This window comes from Eurytemora carolleeae, unplaced genomic scaffold, assembly GCF_000591075.1.
Source record: "Eurytemora carolleeae unplaced genomic scaffold, Eaff_2.0 scaffold419, whole genome shotgun sequence".
Taxonomy (NCBI): domain Eukaryota; kingdom Metazoa; phylum Arthropoda; class Copepoda; order Calanoida; family Temoridae; genus Eurytemora; species Eurytemora carolleeae.
This window is the reverse complement of record NW_019396476.1, coordinates 117,004-140,442: the sequence shown is the minus strand read 5'-3', so window position 1 is coordinate 140,442 and position 23,439 is coordinate 117,004. Positions and strand designations below refer to the sequence as shown.

At 34.7% G+C, this 23,439-nt stretch overlaps 2 protein-coding genes across 2 annotated transcripts; both read right to left on the bottom strand.

Moving 5' to 3' along the window:
• LOC111703985 (membrane-associated tyrosine- and threonine-specific cdc2-inhibitory kinase-like) lies at positions 1-14,145 on the bottom strand. Its single transcript, XM_023476088.1, has 19 exons — positions 14,043-14,145; positions 13,719-13,828; positions 12,546-12,647; positions 11,705-11,784; positions 11,278-11,389; positions 10,843-10,861; positions 10,668-10,781; positions 9,679-9,747; positions 9,003-9,069; positions 7,981-8,111; positions 7,048-7,139; positions 5,792-5,877; positions 5,507-5,564; positions 4,838-5,018; positions 4,302-4,379; positions 3,267-3,360; positions 3,066-3,129; positions 1,610-1,694; positions 1-295 (listed from the first exon to the last, which is right to left on the bottom strand). Exons 1-19 carry the CDS (start codon positions 14,109-14,111, stop codon positions 233-235), a joined length of 1,674 nt encoding a protein of 557 aa, XP_023331856.1. The 5' UTR covers positions 14,112-14,145; the 3' UTR covers positions 1-232.
• On the bottom strand, positions 14,121-22,588 carry LOC111703975 (DNA replication factor Cdt1-like). Its single transcript, XM_023476078.1, has 12 exons — positions 22,450-22,588; positions 21,492-21,694; positions 20,935-21,208; positions 20,507-20,789; positions 20,086-20,272; positions 19,356-19,468; positions 18,932-19,040; positions 17,120-17,236; positions 16,443-16,661; positions 15,876-15,973; positions 15,386-15,489; positions 14,121-14,921 (listed from the first exon to the last, which is right to left on the bottom strand). The coding sequence occupies exons 4-12, from the start codon at positions 20,626-20,628 to the stop codon at positions 14,770-14,772; spliced, it is 1,221 nt and encodes a 406-aa protein (XP_023331846.1). The 5' UTR covers positions 20,629-20,789; positions 20,935-21,208; positions 21,492-21,694; positions 22,450-22,588; the 3' UTR covers positions 14,121-14,769.
• Positions 22,589-23,439: the final 851 nt, after the last annotated feature.

Here is a 23,439-nt window from a genome sequence, read left to right as displayed (position 1 = left end):
TTTCAAAATTCATTTTTAATAAAAATTAAAAAAAAATATCATTTAAACTGTACAATATTTTTCCACTAAAATATAGAGATTTTCATTTGGAACTTTTTAATCTTAAGATTTCTCAATGAACTTATTCTGGTTCTAAAAATACTCAAAGAATGATCTAAACCCGGCCAAGAAATTGACGCACACCGAACAGATGATGACGAAATTCTCGTGGAATGTTTGACGCAAGTTTTCTTTATTCGTCATCGTCGGAGAAGCAGTTGAAGGTGCTCGCGAGATTCTGCGGATGTAAACTCAACTGAAACATTTTTAATATAAACATCTAACACACAAACACACAAACAAACTTACACCCTCCATAACGAACACAAACTTACACCCTCCAACACAAACAACAACACACAAACAACAACACACAAACTTGCACACAAACTCACTCTAAAACTTGCACACAAACCCACTCTAAAACATGCACACAAACTCACTCTAACACATGCACACAAACTCACTCTAAAACATGCACACACACTCACTCTAAAACATGCACACAAACTCACTCTCAAACATGCACACAAACTCACTCTCAAACATGCACACAAACTCACTCTCAAACATGCACACAAACTCACTCTCAAACATGCACACAAACTCATAATCAAACATGTACACAAACTCATAATCAAACATGTACACAAACTCATCAAACATGTACACATACTTACGCTCAAACATGTACTCAAACTTACACTTAAACATGTACTCAAACTTACACTCAAACATGTACACATACTTACACTGAAACATGTACACAAACTTACACTCAAACATGTAACGATCAAACGTGTACACAAACTTACACTCACAAAAGCGCACACAAACTCACATTAAAAAAACTCACGCTAAAAGCACGCACACAAACTCAGACACAACACACACACTCATTAATTTGAAAATCTCTAAGCGTCGGATCTAAAGGAGTTATGGCGTTGCACAAACTCTGGTTTTCTAATCCCTGTATTTTAACAATCCAAAATCGCAGGCCTTCGACCTTCGACCATAGATATGAATTCTATGAGATCAAATAATCTAAGCTTGAAAAATCAAAGGTTTTCACCATCAGGTTGCTAAATTAGGAAAATTCGAGTTTGTTGCAAAGACTCAATTCCTTTACTTTATAATGGCCTAGTATTATAATCCCCCCCCCCCCCACCTCCTAATGGAAAAATCAATTTTTTTCCAACTTTCAACTATTTAAAAACTATTTACGGAATTTTACTGAAGTTTATTGCAGAATTTTGGAAAATAAATATTTAAAGGGGAAAGTAAATAATTCTAAGAGGAAATTATATTATTTACTGGGAAAATAAATTATTTAAAGTGGAAATCAAATGATTTTCATTTAATATTAAAATTCTGTTGTAAAATAGAAGAAACGGACCTTGTTAATCATAGAGCAGATATTCTTGGATAACAAAATGTTCAGTCAGATTGTATAATTATATATGGATCTTTATTTTTACTTCTCATAAGTAATAACATGTTATTGATTTTTGACTAACACATCGAGTTTCTTCTATTTGTTCCCGACAGAATGTATGTTCTAATCTTGTACCTGTAATTCCTCCTCTTCCTCCTCCTTTCCTCCCGGAGTAGGGGATTGTTCCATCCCATCCAGGAACAAACGTTTATGTGGAGACCTTAATTAAATTAAAAACTAATTATAAATTTTATAATTATGAATTCTTTACTACAAATGTATAGGCCGTGTACTTCACCAAAAGTGCACCACATGTTTGATTATTATACAATGGTCAGTATGGATTAATACCATGATGACAACTTTTCATGAATAATATTTTTGTCTATGTTTACATGTTTATGTTTCTCTGCTGTTTGAAAGTCGTTTTTCTTGTAATGATATATACGAAGTTTGTAATCTTTACTGTAATTTATATGTAAACCGTAATAATTGTTCCTTCCAGTAGACAACTATCATATTCATATTCCCCCAGGCAATAATCCATTTTCATTCTATTTAAAACATACAATACCAAAACTTTAAATTAATTCCACAACAAAGCCAATATCAATTAAATTGAAATACAATAAGAACCTGACCTATACCTTATTTTTTTTTTACCACATACTTACCAACTAGGATAGTTTACTGCTCAAAGATGTTGTACAAAATGACTTTTATGTGATTTCATTCATATTTTTAGTTTATTTAGTTTATCTTTAAAATTTAATTACATCAAAAAGTTTTTAATAACTAACACCTTGTGCTATCATATTCCAATTATGATTAAAGGGACAGACCGGCTATATAATGTAGTTGAACCGAGTATGCAGTGTTGTGGACAAATTCTTTAGGATTCATTTGAGACATAAATAACTATTTAAAGATCTGTAAATCCTGAGTTTGAGCGCAAAGTCGTCGTTCAAAATAGTATTTTTGGGTGGATACGTTTTCAGAATTGCTTTTTTTAAAATTATTACATAACGACGACAAAAAAATGTAAACAATATTCTACAGTAAACTAATTAGTTGTTTAGGAACAGATTGAGAAAATAAAAATTATTAACATCAAAAAAAATTAATCTTGTTCAATTATTAGTTTCTATTTTTTATTATTCTAGTTTCTCATTTTTCACAAAGATTTTCTGGAATTACTATTGAAAAGACGACATTTAAAGATGTAGAAATCTGTGAATAAATTGAAAGAAAATAAGAAATTTAATAAAATGATGAAAATGAAATAATTGATTCTAGCATTGATTTATTGACAAAGTTCTTATGAGAAATTTGTTCCTAACCATCTAAATAATTTACTGTATAATTTTTACTTCATTTTTCGTCGTCTAAAAATTAAAAAAAAAAAAACCCGATTTCATGATTTTGAACGTCAATTATGTATTCAAACTCAGTAGTTATACATCGTGGAAACGTTTTAAATGTCTCAAATGAATCCTAAAGAATTTGTCCACAACACTGCATACTCAGTTTAACTACCTTACATAGCCGGTCTGTCCCTTTAAGATTTTCACCAGAACCAATCTTAAATTACCTAAACCCTGATCTAGTGAGTAGAAGAGGGGTTCTAGCAACTGATCTTAATCTACTCCGCGGACCTAGTATAAAAATAATTTGTGAATAATACGGAATAATATTTAAATCGCGATGATATTTTTTTAGAAATAATCTATTACCCATACTTAACTAAAACATTTTAAAATTATTCGGTGTTAAAAAGAAATAATATAGGCACCTGGACTTGAAGCAGGTCTTCTTAGAGGCGAGCTCTCAGGTTTCTCATTTGTTAGTTCAGGAGAACTATCCCTACTCCAGCTACTAGTACTCTCCTAGATTAATATTTGTTAGTTCAGAAGAACTATCCCTACTCCAGCTACTAGTACTCTCCTAGATTAATATTTGTAGAACTATCCCTACTCCAGCTACTAGTACTCTCCTAGATTAATATTTGTTAGTTCAGGAGAACTATCCCTACTCCACCTACTAGTACTTTTGCTAATTATATTTTGATTTGTCCGCGAAAATATTAATTTTTGTGATGAAAAAGTTTTTTCTCAATCTGTAACAATATGACAGAGCTCCAGATAGCTAATAGTTTTCCAAAATTAATTGATTTTTAATATTAAATATAATTCACTATGTACATCTGGTCCAGCGTATAATGTACAATGTACACAGGTGATAATATTCAGTTTTAATATTCTGTTCTCAGTGTGTACTGCGCAGATTGCCGCAAACTTGAACTCCACGAGTTGGTGAACATATATTTGGATTCGGTCCAACACAATACTTCTTTCTATGGCTGGGGTTGTATGTCATGTGGTAGTAGAACATCCCTAAAAGTCTGATTTGATTTGATTTGATGGGTGTTATGTTGATTACATGGGTATACTGTATATTTGCTCGAATAATTAATCCCCTTTCCCCTTCCCCCAGATGTTGTGTATATTTTTCCCCCCAGATGTTGTGTATATTTTTCCCCCCAGATGTTGTGTATATTTTTCCCCCCAGATGTTATGTACGTTTTCCCCCAGATGTTATGTACGTTTTCCCCCCGATGTTATGTATGATTTTTCCCCCCGATGTTATGTATGTTTTTAAAGTTTTTTCTTTTCACTGAATTGGGAAAAATAAGTTGTTTTTAAGGGAAAATAAATGAATTTTGGGAAAAGTTTCATTAAGAATGATAAGGCTTGCCCCCCCCCCCTTCCCCAATGAAGGGAGGGCAGGGGGAGGTAAGTCAGAAAAATATACACTTCTGGTTAATTACCTGCAGTGGAGCTGCTAGATCTGAACCTGCACTAGATAGTGTACAATCATGTTCATCATCAGAGTATGCATCAGTAACCTTCAAACACGTATTTTATAACAGGTTTGTCTACTTTAGGATTAGGATTTATTTATTTCGCGACACTTGTCAAATTAAAGGGTTCCATGCCCGATTGATTCAATGAGGTTAAAGCAAAAATGATGGAGATATATTTGTTTTTCTTTCGCTATTGAAAGTGACTTTTAATTTTTAAGTGTTATAAAGAAATGGTTGGGAAACAGGCATTGCCACTCGATAACTGGAGGTTCACTTGAAAATACGTCTATTGTCCTAAAGTTTTTTTTTACTGATCTTGCCCACCAAATACATTTTCAATAATAATTAGAAAGGAAATAAACCACATAAAACAAAGCTCAAACTTCAGTTCTATTAAACTTCTTATTGTTAGATAGCTAGTATTTAAAGTATTTTTTAAAATTTTTATTTTAGTGGAACACCCTGTATTACCCATTGATTATTGGGACACCCTGTATTACCCAATGTTTGACTGGTTCTGCAGGTGGAGTGTGTTCTAGTTTAAACTTGTCCTGGTCAGGTCTCCAGGAGAAGAGGTTCTCCAGGTAGCCTAGAAACCAGGTGAGGAGGAGAACTAGAGGATGAAAAATTGAGAGAAGTTTACTGATACAACGCTGAACCAGAACCTCACGCTCGCGTCGTCTAAAATGATAAAACTATTTTCTCCTTTAAATCTTGTGAAAAAGGTGAGACCTCCTTCAGTTTAATTCCTTACTTAACTATATGGTTACTCTACCTGAGGGCCTTGACTACTGATGGTAACTCTACTTGAGGGTCTGGGCTTCTGATGGTGACTTTATCTGAGGGCTGGGCTACAGATTGTAACTCTACCTGAGGGCCTTGATTACTGATGGTAACTCAACCTGAGGGCCTTGGCTACAGATGGTGGCTCTACCTGAGGGCTGGGCTACAGTTGGTAACTCTACCTTAGGGCCTGGGCTACAGATGGTGGCTCTACCTGATGGCTGGGCTACAGTTGGTAACTCTACCTTAGGGCCTGGNCTGAGAATCTGGGCTACAGATTTTAACTCTACCTGAGGATCTGGGCTACAGATTTTAACTCTACCTGAGGATCTGGGCTACAGATTTCAACTCTACCTGAGGATCTGGGCTACTGATGGTAACTCTACCTGAGGGCCTGGGCTACTGATGGTAACTCTAGTATCTGGTTTACACTGGGCCTTCTATCTACACAGAACAAAGATTTAAAAAAAACAAAGAAGACAAAATGTGCTGCAATTTCTGGGAAGAATATAAACGTGAAAATTGGCAAAAACAATTAAGTTCTCCGTTTACAAATGGCAAAAAAACAATGATATTGTCAAAGTTTATTCAATAAAGAAATGAAATTTCCGTTTTTTTCTTTTCTTCTGATTTTTTTAAAGTAACTAAAAAAGAGAACTTTCTTTTTATACCTGGATCTTGTGTCATCATAAGCTGAATAACTCGTCTTAATTCAGGAGATAATTGAAGAGTTAAAGATAGATCAGGACCTTTACTCCTAAACATATGAGGATTAGGACCTTTACTCCCAAACATATTAGGGATCAGGACCTTAACTCCTTAACATATTTAGGATAAGGACCTTTACTCTGATATATATTAGGGATCAGAACCTTTACTCTTAAACATATGAGGATTAGGACTTTTCCTCCTTAACATATTAGGGATCAAGACCCTTACGCCTAAACATATTTGGGATCAGGACCCTTACTCCTAAACATATTTAGGATTAGGATCCATACTCCTATTTACATATTTAGGATTAGGACCCTTACTCCTTAAATGGGGTAATTCTTAAAGGGTCATTAAAGGGTTACACACATATTAGGGATCAAGACCCCTTACTCCCAAAGATATTAAGATTAGGACCCTTGCTGCTAAACATATTTCAGAGTTGTATATTTTTATGTTTGGGTTTGGGAAAAAAGGAAAAAGGGGTAAGGGAAGGGGAAAAGGGAAGGAGAAAGGGAAAAGGGAAGGGGAAAGGAAAGGAAAAAGGGGGAAGAGGGAAGGGAAAAGGGGAAGAGGGAAGAGAAAAGGGGAAGAGGGAAGGAAAAATGGGAAGAGGGAAAAGAAAAAGGGGAAGAGGGAAGGGAAAAATGTGAAGAGGGAAAAGAAAAAGGAGAAGAGGGAAGGGAAAAATGTGAAGAGGGAAAAGAAAAGGGGGAAGAGTGGGGAAAAGGGGCAAGAGGGAAGGGAAAAGGTGGAAGGGGAAAGGGGGAAGGGAAGGTAAAAAACCAAACCAAAAAAAAACAGTATCAGAAATGGTTAAAAAAACCTGAGGGGAGGCCTTGAAGTTAAGCTTTCTACAGCACCAAAACGCTCAATTGAATTACTAAAATCCAAACATTTTCTTCTACAAAGTTTGCGCGGGCTTCAGTAACCCTGTAAATATGTAACATATTAGGGATAAGGACCCTTACTCTTAAATATATTAGGTATAACTCCATATTAGGGATTACTCCTAAACATATTAAGGGTCAGGACCTTTACCTCTAACCATATTTAGACCCTTCCCTAAAACTTTACCCTAAAAAGGCTGGGATGGATGTGCGTTTGTCCCCCCCCATTTTTTTACCCTATCGTTCTTTTATTATAACTTTTGCTTGAATCTTTCAAAAGGGTGATTTAGAGGTTCAAGTGAAGGTTTGAACCTTGAAAAACCTACCTCAGCTCTCTCCACAGTTGACCCTTGCTAGGTAGGTCAAGGTCACAGGCCACCTCAAGTATAGTCACACCAAGGGAAAATATGTCGCAAGACTAAACACATCAAAACAAGGCATAAAGTAGGTTTTTTTTTATTAGGTTTCAGTCAATAGAACATGGAAGGAGAGTTTTAGAGTTAATACAAGGACGGAACAGTTTTTATTTCAATTTTGAATCTCTTGCAATACATATATACCCCTTGAGAACCTAGAGCTAAATCCTACCTTGGATATATTACCCTTAAGAACCTCTGCAATTAGATCCTACCTTGGATAAATTCCCCTTGAGAACCTCTGGAGTTAGATCCTACCTTGGATATATTCCCCTTGAAAACCTGAAGTTAGATCCTACCTTGGATATATTTCCCTTGAGAACCTCTGGAGTTAAATCCTACCTTAGATATATTCCCCTTAAGAACCTCTGCAGTTAGATCCTACCTTGGATAAATTCCCCTTGAGAACCTCTGGAGTTAGATCCTAACTTGGATATATTCCCTTGAAAACCTAAAGTTAGATGCTACCTTGGATATATTCCCCTTGAGAACCTCTGGAGTTAGATCCTACCTTGGATATATTCCCCTTGAAAACCTGAAGTTAGATGCTACCTTGAATATATTCCCCTTGAGAACCTCTGGAGTTAGATCATACCTTGGATAAATTCCCCTTAAGAACCTGGAGTTAGATCCTACCTTGGAAATATTCCCCTTGAAAACCTGAAGTTAAATGCTACCTTGGATATATTCCCCTTGATAACCTGGAGTTAGATCCTACCATGGATAAATTCCCCTTGAGAACCTCTGGAGTTAGATCCTACCTTGGATATATTCCCCTTGAGAACCTGGAGTTAGATCCTACCTTGGATATATTCCCCTTGAGAACCTGGAGTTAGATCCTACCTTGGATATATTCCCCTTGAGAACCTCAGGAGCTAGATATTTAGAATCCCCTTCTCTAAATCCTTCTCTATCCTGACTAGTTAGATCAACTATCAAACCAAAATCCCCCATCTTACATCGTCCATCAACTCCTACAAAACAACACATAAATTCAAATCTAGTGTTATGAATACCGCCATTTTAAGTTAGCTACAAGTATATGGCGATACTTTTTACAAAAAATCGCATTTTGTATAAGTTATGTTATATTCAAATAAATCCTTCTAGCAACCTTTGTCATCACAAGCAAAACTGAAAAATAAAAAATTAAGTTAAAAAAAACCGGATTTTTGACTGGAAAAATTTGTTTTTGACTTTCAGATGAAGACATAGGTTTTAGCAAAGATCAGATTATGCAAAAATCGCAATTTAAATAGTTTCGGCGTATCTAAATAAATTATTTCTACAAACTGTCTGCAAGGCAATTTCCACAGAAGGTTTTAGGACAATAAAATAACATTACAAATCTCCAACTATTAGATGAAATTTAATGTTAAAATAAGACATACACATTTAAATACCTAAATTCTACAGTATAACTTAAAAGTAATTTCAAGTGACCATTCAATTGATGAGTGGCATATTCCATTTCTAACGGTACCCTCAAAAGCTTTTTCAGTGATATATCCATTTTTAATCGCTTACAAATTCAATATTTTTGTATGGCTTGCCCATTTGTATCTTAAGTAATAATAGAGAAGGAAGAATAATGTCGTTCCATATCATCATGAGAAGGAAGAATAATGACGTTCCATATCATCATGAGAAGGAAGAATAATGTCGTTCCATATCATCATGAGAAGGAAGAATAATGACGTTCCATATCATCATGAGAAGGAAGAATAATGACGTTCCATATCATCATGAGAAGGAAGAATAATGACGTTCCATATCATCATTTGAAGATGAAGTTTTCAAAGGCACTGTTGTTAAATGGAGGGTCACTTGAAATTGGTCAACAGTCCCTTTATATTTGTGTTTACCGAAGAATATATTGTCTGGTTTAATATCCATGTGAATCAAATTATGATTATGAAGATGTTGAACTGCCTGATCAAATAATTATTAAAATTCTATCTATTAAAATTGAAGGAGGGACTGATTATTCGACTCAAACTCTAATTTGATAATCCTTATATATTCGCAAACTGATGTCGTAGACTAACTAGAGATTCTACTACACCAAAAAGACAAAGATATCCTCAGGTTGCAAAGATATAGAAACTACGTTGTTTAGTGGCGAGTAATCAGTGCCTTTGCATAAACTTCAGTCTTATTGGTAAAATATCCTGGTGTTGCTTACAGAAAATACTTTTTTAGAAGGAATTGCTGACCCCCATGTACAGTATCTGGTATATCTCATCGCTCAATAGTACAGTTTAAAGAAAGAAAATAAGAACAAATTCTCAGGCTAGTTTATACAGTCTGAAGACTTTCTAGTCCGCAAACTAGTGTCTGTAATTGTAAATATGAAATACATTACTGCTTTTATCCCATGACCATAATTGGTACATTTATCGTTATCATTTAACTTGTAAACAAGTTTGAAATATACATTATAATATTATTATTATTACAATCTCTTTCAAGAAAAAAGTTTTAAAAATATAAAACGTTGTAGATGACGAGAAGCGTCCTGAATTTTTAAAAAAATTATTCCTGAAGTAGATCTACTAGATATCCCCAGACCAGACTCTCTCCAATATTATTATGGGTTTCACAATAATCCTGAACATGAAACATTTTTTAACCGAAAAATTTGCTTGTCTGTTTGTTTTCAATAAACGTAAAAACGGCTGAAACCGATAGAGTCCAAAACTTTCCAGGCAATTCCCATGAACCAAGGGAGGTTTATGACAGATCCGAGTTTTAAATATTTGCCTTAAAAATTTCGAAAGAGTAACATTAAACAAAATCATCTAATTGTATTGCACGAAATGCGCAACAAACGGAAGAGTGAAGATTAGAAAAAGGAGCAAAGTTAAAATGACAACGGAAAAAATGCGTACAAAAAACAAGGCCTCCTCCCCCTCAAAAACAAAACAAAAAAATGGTTAGTGGTTTCCGACTTTTGAAGAAAATAATGATTTTAAAACATCAAATTTAAATCTGAAATTGAATTCACGTGTTTCTGAAGAGTTCCCCAATCAGAATTTGAATCGTTCAAGGTGTTCTCGGGTTATGATCGGACACAAACAAACAGACAAAGATTACTACTTCTATATATATACTTTGGTTGTCTGTCTGTCTGTTTGTTTGAATCTAATAAACATAAAAACGGCTGAACCGATCGGGCCCAAATTTTGTGTGAGATTTGATGTGAATTTTGCCTCTAACGAAATTTGATTTATAAAATTTTGAAAATCAACGATCTTTTTCTCATAAAATCCGCGAATTTTTTGTTTGTTTTTGTTCTACAATTTATTTAAAAAGAAAATGTTTACAAATGAAAAAGATGGGCGCAAGGCGCCATAAAAGCCTAATTATATATATATATAGAGGGGTGTATACAATTCTTGTTTATAATTTTTTAAAAATGATGTCTTTATATTCATCAAATTTGGGGAAGGAAATAAAAAAAATGAGAGGGGGAAGAATAAAAAATTGTAATTATATACACCCCTGTAATATATATGTAGATAACTAACCTGTAGTGTTCCATTACAAAGTTCAAACTGTTGATATAATCTCCCCTCCTCCTCCCAGCTAGAGTAGAACTTGACAAGATTATTGTGCACTGGTAGAAACTGATGTTTTCGAACCTTAATAATAACAAGTGCATAGCTTTGCTAATGGAATATTAAAGCTTAACGAATATATTACTCGAAAACCCAAGCATTTTCTGCAAGCAAATTTTTATTATTATATTAGCCTTTTACAATTTTTCAGAATAATACATTCTTTTTAATTTTTCTGATTAGTTGAGAAAATCGCAATTTAGAGCTATAGAGCCATTAACGATCTAATAGGAGATGGGACACCCTGTAGTTCTCAACTTGAACTTGAGATGGGACACCCTGTAGTTCTCAACTTGAACTTGAGATGGGACACCCTGTAGTTCTCATGCAAAGTATTATGTGAGGGGCAAAGTATTATGTGAGGAGCAAAGTATTATGTGAGGAGCAAAGTATTATGTGAGGGGCAAAATTTTCATGTAAGGAATGTGAAGCGCAAAAAATTAGTTGTAGGGCAAAAAATATCTTAAGAGCAAAATAACAATGAGAGAAACAAAGAATAAAAAATAATGTTTGAGCAAACCTGTAAACTGTTCCAAAGTATCCTGCTCCTATCTCTGACTCTACTATAAAAGCCTGCTGGTAATAAGACTTCTTTAGTCTGGTATCATACAACTTCGAGTTTAAAGGAGAACCTAAAAAATAACTTTTAAAAAGAAATTGAACACTTGGCACAATTTTTAGCTTTCTAATACTAATATCTTTGCAACATAATTGTGTTAACTTTAGGTATTGGTTATTTGATTCAGCAAATTCACCGGAACATTTTTGAATTTCGTGAAAAATGTATTTTATGAACATGCCTTAAAATTCCAAGTGAAATACTATTTTGGTTCTGTAAAATGAGTTTAGTAAAATTTCACAAAATTTTACACCTCTAGGGTACAGTCCCTTTTAGAGAAGCAACTACCTGTAACTAGTGTACAGTCCCTATAAAGAGAAGCAACTACCTGTAACTTGGCTTCCATCAGGACTATCTAAGAAGGTAACTGCCTGTGCCTTGTACAGTACATTCGTCTTGAATATTCGACTAAATACATCAAATATCTATAATATCAAACAAAATAATTGGAGCACTAGAATCTATCAATTTTATATCAGTGCTTAGGATGCGGATAATAATCCATTGGATCCGGAACATGTTGGCTTCCTGGATCCGATCTGGATCCAAGGAGCAAAATATCAATCAAAAACTGCAAAAAAACTTTTTGCTCTTAAAACTCCTATCTAAACGGTTATAAACAAGAGCATAAACTAATTTGGATCCGGATCCATTTAATTTCAGTGCGGATCCAGGATCCGGATCCATTTTATTCCAGTGCGGATCCAGGATCCGGATACGCATCAAAATTAAATGGATCCTAAGCACTACCTTTTATATTACAAACAAAGACGCACTATTAATGAAGCAGTAACGAGGTTGCAGTAGTAATAAGGACGAACATTGAGGATGCTCTAATCATGAAACCCCTAATCAGATCAAAATATCATTTATGAATAATAACACCCTCTTGACGTGGCCTGATGCTATTGAGAGCGAACATGACATACAAACATCCATACATCGCAACTTTATATAATGTGATCCCAGATTTTATGTTCATAAAGCCTGTATCTTAATGTGAATTTTGTTATAATATTTTGTAAATCCTTAATGCGTTCTTTAATAAAAGTTTGAAGAAGATTTTATGTTTCTAAATGCTGTAATTTTTCGGGTAATGTAATATAATTGTCTTAAAGATCAGAAAATACATCTCTATTATCAATGAAAGTTCATGATCATATTTTTACCTTTTTGGAGGACAAGATTTAGCTGGAGGCCTTGGCGGACGCTTGAAACTAAGATGGGTTCCTCTTCGTTCCTTCTTGGTGGAAAACGTCTGTGGTTCGTCTCTGAAATATTAAATTTTCTATAAAACTTTATTCTAAATTATAATCCAGGTGACGAAAAATGGAAAAATATTTATTCATTAAAGAGATGAAAATATTGCTCAGATAAAAAACAAAAAAATTAATAATAGAAGGGAAAGGTATTAATAGAAATAAGAACTGTGTACTAAGCGAGAACAAATCTTCAACGTCTGAAACATATTTTTAAGGCAGAAACTTTTAATTTGAAGTGATTAAGTATACTGAATCCGTGAAAACAGCTGGCTTGTAATTCTTGTAATTTCGAGTCTCTAATTGCTAAAGAAAATATTTCTTGTATACAGATATCCCAAAAGCATTTAAATGATCCATCGGACTTCAGATGCCGATTAATGCTTTTTGAATGGATTAACAAAACATTAGTTTCCTAGTTTACCTAATACATTGCAGTTTTATCCAATAATAAAATAGGTTTATGTGAGGTTACACATAAATAAGGGGCGTAGTAAGCTGGTCAGGAGGTAACATGAATAAGGGGCAAGATAAGTTGGTCACAGAGTTTACCTGAATAAGGGGCGTGGTGAGCTGGTAAGGGAATTTACCTGAAAAAGGGGCGTGGTAAGCTGGTGGGGAAGTTAACCTGAATAAGGGGCGTGGTAAGCTGGTGGGGAAGTAAACCTGAATAAGGGGCGTGGTAAGCTGGTCAGGGAGTTAACCTGAATAAGGGGCGTGATAAGCTGGTGGGGAAGTTAGCCTGAATAAGGGGCGTGGTAAGCTGGTCAGGGAGTTTATCTGAATAAGGGGCGTGGTAAGCTGGTGGGGATGTTAACCTGAATAAGGGGCGTGGTAAGCTGGTGGGGAAGTAAACCTGAATAAGGGGCGTGGTAAACTGGTCAGGGAGTTAACCTGAATAAGGGGCGTGGTAAGCTGGTGAGGAAGTTTACCTGAAAAGGGGCGTGGTACGCAGGTCATGGAGTTTACCTGAATAAAGGGCGTGGTAAGCTGGTCAGGGAGTTTACCTGAATAAGGGGCGTGGTAAGCTGGTCAGGAAGTTTACTTGAATAAGTGGCGTGGTAAGCTGGTCAGGGAGGTTACCTGAATAAGGGGCGTGGTAAGCTGGTCAGGGAGTTCCTGGCTGGTGGTGGATTATTAGGAGTAGATATTGAAGAGGGCGTTTCGTTCTTTCTATCTGCTGGAGTACTTGCCTAATAACATTTGCAATCAATAAATCAATCTATCTATTCTTGATCCATCATTAAATCAATTAAAACTCTACAGTTGATCTATTAATAAATCAATTAATAATCGATAAGTAAAATATTGTAATTTTTATCTAAATTCTATCAAGTTCCTTCTTTGTCTTTGATGCATAAATCCTGAAGTCACTTTTATAGAGTAACTGCATGTAACTTTTCAAACCTTGATATCCCTCTGTGCTTGATCAGTAAAAGGTGAAGTGTCTAAGTTGTCCAGTTCTAATTCTACCATTTTATTTAATCTGAAAACATTAATTTATTTCAAACTCAGGAGATACAACGGTCAGAGTATACAAAATATAAATTTTACTGTTTAATTTATTTTGAAACTAGTATTTGTTTAATGTTTAGGGGAGCTGGTAAAAATATAATTGTCAATTACTAATGATCAAGTATTAGTCAAGCAAAATAAGATGCAAAAAAAGTTAAAAATACAAAATTTAAACATAAAAATACAATGAAAAGGCTTGAATCTTTCTAACAAATTATCCGGTAGCAGGTTAAATTGAATTTTCTACATCAATGATCATAATTTTGTTATTAATACTAATTTTGTATTAAATAGTAAGTAATGAAAACGCCTATTCGATATCTCTTAACTGTACAAAGATAAAGAGAATATTGAAATGTTGAAAAACGCTTAGAAGATATTTCTAGACGTCACTGTGGACAAAGATACAAAAATAAATCTCTTAAATGTTAAAAAACGCTTAGAAGATATTTCTAGACTGTACAGTATACACAAATTCAGAGAATATATCTCTAGACTGTACAAAAATCTACCATACATATACGTTGAATTTATATCAAGATCCTCTAATGATATTAAGAAGGTGTATCTCTAAAAATGTATAATGATATCTCTCGTTGTCAATTTCAAGCAGATATCTCTAGACAGCTTCAGCCTTCTTTATTTTAGTTTCTAGGATTGTAGTGACAGTATTGATATCCTTGGATCCGTCCAGCTTAACGAACTCCGTATTCCGGACCAGGTGGAGAACCAACCAACCATCACTCTCTACACACAGCTGACGGAGATCCTCTACACAGATTAACAATTAAACAAAGTTTTGTTACAAGCACCGCCCCCCCACACTATGCTTCATCAGAATATACGTGAAGAGGATTATAATTCTACAATTCTACATAGTTAGAAAAGAATTGACTCTACGGGGCGCGGAAAGGATTGAACTTACTAAAATCCAAACCTAATATAAGAGAAGACTCTACGGAGCCCGGATAGGATTGAACATGGAATACTCCTACCTAATATTAGAGAAGACTCTACGGAGCCCGGATAAGATTGAACATGGTATAATATAATCCTACCTAATATAAGAGAAGACTCTACGGAGCCCGGATAGGATTGAACATGGTATAATAATATAAGAGAAGACTCTACGGAGCCCGGATAGGATTGAACATGGTATAATATAATCCTACCTAATATAAGAGAAGACTCTACGGAGCCCGGATAGGATTGAACATGGTATAATTTAATTCTACCTAATATAAGAGAAGACTCTACGGAGCCCGGATAGGATTGAACAAGCTTCTTCACAACAAACTCCTGAGTCAAGGAGACTTTTCTCTCAGATACGAAAAGAGATCTAAAAAGGGTTGAGAGGTTAAAGTTTCATTTTTTAAGAGTCAAGTTAAACAATTTTTTTTTAAAGGGATTGTTGACGAAATGTTAAGTGACCATCCATTTACTGAGTTACATGCCAGATTCACATCTGAACCTTTAAAACCTGCATTTTAGTAAGATATCGTAGTTTGTCTCTCTTAAAAGGTATTCCGTCTCTCTGATGCATTAATCCGCGAAACACGTTTGTGGAGTAACAGCTACTTAATTAGCATTTAAAGATAAAACATCTAAGAAATCTCCCTCAATTTTGTTAATCTAATGGTTTAAAGAGCACTGTTGTAACTCTTTAAATGGAGAGTCACTAAAAATTTGGTCGCCAGTCTCTCGTTTTCTGTATTTGTTCTCTACCTGGTTAATCTGGCTAGTTGGGGTAATCTCTTCAATTGTTTAATTCTCTTGATTTCTCCGTGATCTCTTGTCATCTCTACACGGGCCTTGTTCGCCTCCTGGATAAAACAAGGAATTAATTAACTTAATAAATACGCGTTTTTCTTCTTCTGAATGTTAACGAGTTTTCTCAGATATTCCGCTTTTTATCCAAATTCTGCAAGTTCCCCTTATCCAAATTACTTTTCCGCTTATAGCTCTTTTAATCTAAAAAGAACGTGAACTCACTAACGAACACTCACAATGAGCGCGCACTAAAAAGTGACATACATAAATAATATGCAGCATGACAGGATTGAAATCCGTATGCAGTCTGTAAAATGTATTGAACTCTGTCTTTTGAAGAAATGAGTCTTTGCCAAAACTTAAATCATTTATTTATTTTATCTTTGTAACTTTTGATATTTCGAACTTAGATTATCTAATCTAATAGAATTCATAGTTTGAAATATCAAAGGTCTAAGACATTGAGGTGCAAAGATATAGGGATTACAAGACAAGAGGTTGATTCCTTTGTAGAATAAATACCTTGGCTCTGATCATCTCTAACAGCTTAGGATTAAGACCCTTAAAGGCTTTAGGAACTGGAGGTGGAGCAGCTACTGGAGTTGGAGCAGGAGCTGGAGCTGAACCTTCCTGTATTTTAGCAGCTGCATCCTGTAGACTCTCCGCTAGTTTAGGATTAATATTATAGATTTGATTTGCTTTCTCTAGAACCTCCTGAGCGGTTGTAAACTTTTCTTCAACCTAAATAGATATCTATATATATCAAATAAAAATCTCTGTTTGTTTGAGTGTCCGATCATAAATCAGGAACCCCGCCTAAAATTTTGACTGAGGAGCTCGGTAGAACCACGAGAATGTTCTTAGCAGGGTGAGTCAAAGACGAAAGTGGGATTAGTGTTGTCTCCTTCAAAACTTTTGTGTGTGTGATCTTCTCCTATATGGTATTTTACCTGATTGGTTTAGAAATTATTTTTTTTTTGGGGGGGGGGGCAAAAAAAATCCTCAAACTTTTTAGCCCATTTAACTTTAAAGATTCTTAAAAATAATCCTATTTAAAGTGAAAGTTGTAAATTTTCCATAAATTGTTTTTAAAATCAATCAAAAACAGCATAAAAAATCTCTATGCATGAGCTATTACTTATAAATATCTTTATTAACATAATAAATTCTACATCCCGCAGCAAGGGTTTAAATCTTACATTAGGTTTGGGAGGAAGCTCCACAGTATCAATCTCACGACAGGATTCTACATCAAAGGATCTATGCCACCTGGTTAGCTCACTGTCATTCACCAGGATAGGAGGATCCAACCCACCCTAAACAATTCACATTTAGAGGAATATTATCTACAGGGGTATATATTATGAGGAAAAAAATGTAATAATGGAAATTCTTAAACGAGATGAAATAATCTTGATGTATTCTTTAACGAAGGCCGAAGGTGAGTTGTGCATGTTGTCAATACAAAATAATTAAGTTAATATCAATATTGTTCTATACTGAGAAGATCTATATAAGGAGCGTGTAAGAATGAATATTCTTCAACTAGTGTAAGAATTTCTATTATTTAATGCTTGGAGCGTGTAAGAATATACATTCTTTCAAGCTCTGACCGTGTAATAATTTCCATTCTTACACGGTCTTAGCGTTATAGAATGAAAATTCTGCACCTACAGTGTAAGAATAAGCATTCTTAAACGCAAGGAAGCGAACAATATTAAAATTGTTCCTCCTGAACCGTGTAATAATGGGAATTCTTACACGATAGGTTTACTACTATGGAACCGAACAGATATGATATAATATATATTATTAAGAAATGATCTTTGATGAGCTTGGGGAAAAAAAGAAAATTGGAAACCAAGAGGCAACTTCTTTCATTTTCTTTGATACATTTAACCCAAAAATTCATTTATTTCCCCCAATTGAAGAAATAAAAACCATTAAATAATTCAAACATAATCAAAATTATTTTTAAAGAGAGGAGTGCAAAATCTGAACTATCATTTTAGGACAAACTACAGCCTGAAAGAAGAAGGCTAAACCAGTGTGATCCACTCAAGAACTAATGATTAAATAATTGAGAACATTTCCTTTAATCCTGTCAATTTTCAAGTTGAAAGAACATCAAAATCTTATTTTATCTGTATTTAAGAAAGCTAAGATATAATGTCAACCAGATTTTGATCAATCTGAGATGGAATTTAAAGAATTTGAGCCGCGGTTTAAATCCACCAAAACCCGGTTTAAATTAAGTGCCGGTTTAAATCTTGAAACATTTGATACAATTTTAAGTGGAACCAACCATATTTAAACCGCGGCTTAAATTTAAACCGCCGCTCAAATTCTTTAAATTCGGCCACTGTTCATCTTTTTTCTCGATCATGAAACAGTAAACCTAAAAGGCACAACTACACTATACTTAATCGAAACAAGAGAGCTTAAACCATAACATATAATTAATTTTTATAATTTAATGTGCCTCTTGAAACAGATATTTTATGCTTTTACAAAGTTGTCATATAATGCTTCAAATCCTTTTATCTGGTCGTAAGATTTCGCCAGAGTTCACATTTTAAAATATTGGATTTTAATGTTTTCTGTCAAATAACTTTATCTGGTCACAACATTTTACCATTCATCACATTTTATAAATATATCATGCTTATAATGTTTATAGTTTCAGCTTCGCAGCTTGTTGATGATCAAGAAATAAACTCTAAAACTAGTCTCGATTATTTGTGTGTATGGGGTGACGTATTAACAATATTGTTCCGACGCTGAAAATTTAATTGAGAGAATTTCTTTTTAATCTTTTAATTTACCAATAAATGCAATTTACATTTAGAGGAATGCATCTTTTAATGAGAAATATTGTTTGATCTTTAATGTTTAACTTTAACTTATCCCGAAAAACAAAACCAAAAAACATAACTTAGTATTTTTAAAATACCTAAGAGAATATTAATAATATAAAAGCATTAATACAATGTTGAGATTTTAAATTTTACCAAGAAGGTTCTATGTTGATCTTTGACTAACTGGAGAAGAGAATTATGAAATATTCCTCTACGTTCCACCAACAGCTCAGGGGTTAACCTACCAGCACTATTCTTCTCCCTGCAATCAAATCAAATCAAATCAAATCAAATCAAATCAAATCAAATCAAATCAAATCAAATCAAATCAAATCAAATCAAATCAAATCAAATCAAATCAAATCAAATCAAATCAAATCAAATCAAATCAAATCAAATCAAATCAAATCAAATCAACTCTTACATCAGCTATTAAATTAAAAATAGCTTTCGGTATTTTCTGAGAGTGAGTGGTTCAACTTTTATACAACTTCGCTCGGCTCCCTGGCCAGTCCTAATCGAATGTATCCAATATTTTCTTGTCAATTTCCAAGTTTAAAAGGTCAAATTAACTTACATGGCATCAATATCATTAGCTCCGAACTCTGTGAGAATATCCTTCTTGAAGTCTAGGTTCGGAGATATCCGGAGCTGATATTCATCCTTCTTCTGACCAAACTTATTTAGCACCTGGAGAAACAGTTTCCGATATAATAATTAAATTCATCTATAATAAATGTTTGGTTTATTTCACATCTGTAAAAGGAACGATTACTCCTGTTACTTTGGTCTAAATAAAATTAATAATTTGAATTATCAAAGATATATGCCATCAGGTTACAAAGATATAAGATATAACAGACGAGTTTATGTGGAGTAATCAGTTTTTTTTTATTGGTCAAATCGGTCCTAGGACTGATAATGATAATGTTAGCAAACACAGAAATACATTTCCTAATCTGAAGTTGTGCATTGCAATGGGCAACCGTACCCTGAAGAGGTCGAAACTACTGTGTGTGGGATCGTTTATCGTGTTTGATATCCAGTGTGGGCACTTTTAATTTGAAGATAACTGCTTGTTTCCTTTATTAAAGTTATCCCTGCTGGGTATGATCACCACGGGATATCGATGAAGAATGGAATCAATTCCTAGGGCTGCTTAAGATTCACAACACAAAATTTCTGACCTCAGTTCCGATTTTATTCAATGATTTAATGTAGATTTAATTTCTAGAAATGTTAATCAGTTTCTAAGAATCCTGTTTTTTTTTTGGTTAAGTGTGTTTGTGAGGGGGGGAAAATCATACCTTCTCCCAGGCGTACAGATAAGCTTGTGGAAACACGCACTTTATCTGCTTGAGAAACTTCTCTCCAAAATTCTTCCTCATCATGTCCTGGACAGCCTTGGCGAGCTTGGAGAATATGATCGGCTCCCTTCTATTGAAGAGCATGGACACTACCGTGTCGGTAGATCTAAACACTTCAGCCAACATCCTGAAATATATAAACTGGATTTAAATATACAAGACAGCTTAAAGAGACTAAAGATGATGCAATTTTTCTTCTTCAGAATTTGGAATTTTCAAAGATAGAAAAACGACGATATCTTCCTCATTGTAACTCTAATAAATGTTGTGAATCAGACATGTCACTCTACACATCAAAGATTACTTAATATATATAAATCCAATTTAATATTTTTAAATATAAGCCAAAATTTTGGTATACCTGTAGCTGTATGGTAAAACAAGGGTTTTTGAGACTGGGCGTGTCAAGTAGTGGTATCTCTCATAGGCAGGAACCTTTCTAGGGCTAACCTTCACCCCGCCCACCGGGGGAACCCGGCACATTTTGCTGGGGCTCGCGGGGACACGTATTTCAATTCCAGTCTTGGTCGGAGACGGAGGAGGGATTCGAGCTGACCTACGTTCCTTCAGCGGATCCAGCTTTCCAGCATCAGCTTCCAGACTCGTCGACTTGGCTTTCAGTTCTTTCAGACTGATTCGTTTACCTAGAGTAAGCAAACATTTTTGAGATTTTTGAAAAATAGAGGAATAGAACATTTAATCTTTATAAATCAAAATTTAGTGATTGTGAAAACGTCATGTATTTGAGATTATCACAATTAAAGGTACGTTTGAAAAAAAACAAGTTACCTAGTTTCTCTTTCAATTCCTTGGGAGTCGATTTCAAGACGTTTTCCGAGGCCCGATCAAATTGGGCAACAGTAGAACGTTTAGGTTTTCCACAAGCAGCACTTTTCTCCTCGTTAGCTCCTGGTGTTTCATCCTGGAACAAATTCTTGGAAATGTCTTTTACCCTCCTCGCCCCGATCAATTCTTTAACAGGAGTTGGAACCTTGAACCCGGATACAGTATCTCCAGTAGATGAGTTTACTCCACCTCCTTCCAGGATACAACTAGGAGCCTTCTAAAAACAGGAAATACATTTGCACCGTCGAGAAAAGATAAATTAAAGTAAAATTTTCAGGAGTCTTTTTTTTCCTGGAAAATACCATATTTATGCTCTAATGTTAAATTTAATAAATTACAATGTATAATTTTTTTGTCGAATTTGACTTCTGGTGGAAGAATTGATCTTTTGAAGGGTTACGTGCAAACAGATGTGAAACGTCACTCAAATCGGTAATTTTTCTATTTGTAAAATCAATTATTAACAAAATACGAGTGTACATGAATTGATGTAAACCTACCTTTTTCGGTGACAGAGCACTGAGTTTTGTGAATCCAACGTTTCTATTAGGTTTGCTTGTCTCCTTCTTCCAAACAAGTTGTTTCTTAGCACTAGAATTAGTTCTGCTACTACCAACGGTGAACTTGGCCTTGTCAGTGGCTGATGGACTGTTTCCGGTTTCACGACTAGATCGTTTACTCTGACGAGTATTTTCGGATGCATCTATATAAACAATATCTATTTATTTAATTATTTTATTATCAATAACAAATTATATAATGTTGAAAACCGATTGTTTTTTGAAGTGGGTTCTTTCTCCACAATACTGCAGAAAAACATTTACGAATTTTCGGAAGTTAACACGTTTAAAGCTGAAAACAACAATATCTTCCACATTATTTATCAGATAAAGGTTTCAATGGAACCGTTGTGAATCGGTAAGCGGCATCTTTGCATGGTCGCTTGAAATTACGCTTGAGATCCATTTTTGATTGTCCAAAAATATGAGCTTAAATTGGGAGAAGAGGGAAGGGAAAAGGGGAAGAGGGAAAAATGGGAAGAGGGAAGTCGGAAGGGAGAAGGGAAAGAGGGAAGGGAAAAACCAGAATAAAAAATATATAAATATTATAAATATATAAATAAAGGGTGCCTTAAAGTTGACCTTTCTAGGGCACCAAAACGCTCTATTATAATACTAAAATCCAAAAATTTTCTTTACAATTTGCTCTGCCCCCCCCCCATCCGCAGCAAACTTCTTCGAAGTTTGCACGGGATTCAATAACCTTTAAAATATAATTCTGAAGGGGGGGGGATATGAGTATCACAACTAATATACACCCCTGAGATCCATATAATACATATATTTGCAGGTGTTCCTTTAATAATTTTGATATATTATTTTACCAAAATTGAAAAATGTTGCTAACGGCCATTCACTTTGGAACGGGGGGAGGGGTGTTCTAATAAAAAATGCTCACCTCTGTCGGTAGTTGCTGGAGTTTTCGGAAGAATAGCATGCTCATCCGTAGCTGATGTTATTTTATCAATTGTAGTTTCAACAACTTCAGGTAAAACAGTCGAATCCTGTAAATACAACACATCACAAAAATAAACCCATAAGTTCAAAGAATGTTAGGGTTTCCATATTTTTCCGGATAAATTTCAAAGCCTTACGGAATTTATCCTGAAGACGTTAAAAATAATAAACCATAAAAACCTTTGGAAATTAACGACAGAACCTTTATCAACCGAAGTTCAAATAAAATGCAGGATGAATTCCATATGGAATGAAAGCATGTCTCACATCTAGCATCTAAAGGCTAGATTTATTCTGAAATTGTTTTTAAAAAGTTCCATCATTTATTTCCAATAGTTTTAATGGTTTATCATTCTTTACTAATACAGAAGCCAATTACGGAACCAAATGGTTCCAAAAAAAATTTCCTAACCTGACCAAACATGACCTAGGGGGGCTGGTCATGTTCCAACCAGTTAGGTCTCCTGACATAACTCAACCAATCTCGACCAAATCTGACCTTATAAGTGGATTGGTCAGGTTAAGACCAGTATGAAACCAGTTAGGTAACTCGACCTAACCCGACCTAAACTGACCAAACACGACCTGGGGGACTGGTCATGTTTCCACCAGTTTGGTAATCTGACGTAACCCGACCTAACCTGACCTATATCGACCTAATGGGACTGGTCGCACGATGTCGCTGGTTTCTAGCGCGAGCGCTCGGCCAGGACAGACCTTCAATTTCAACAATATGTGATGTATATTTAGGGTTTTATTATAGGTAATTGAAAGACATTCTGAGCCGATCGCTTCGGCTAAGACAGGCTAGGAGGCCGAACGCTGCCGCCGGGACAGTCTGCAGACCTTCTATTTCAACATTTCCCCCCTCCTATCAATTTTAAGTACATGGCCAAAATTTAAACTATTTTAACCAAAAAATATGTGTTGT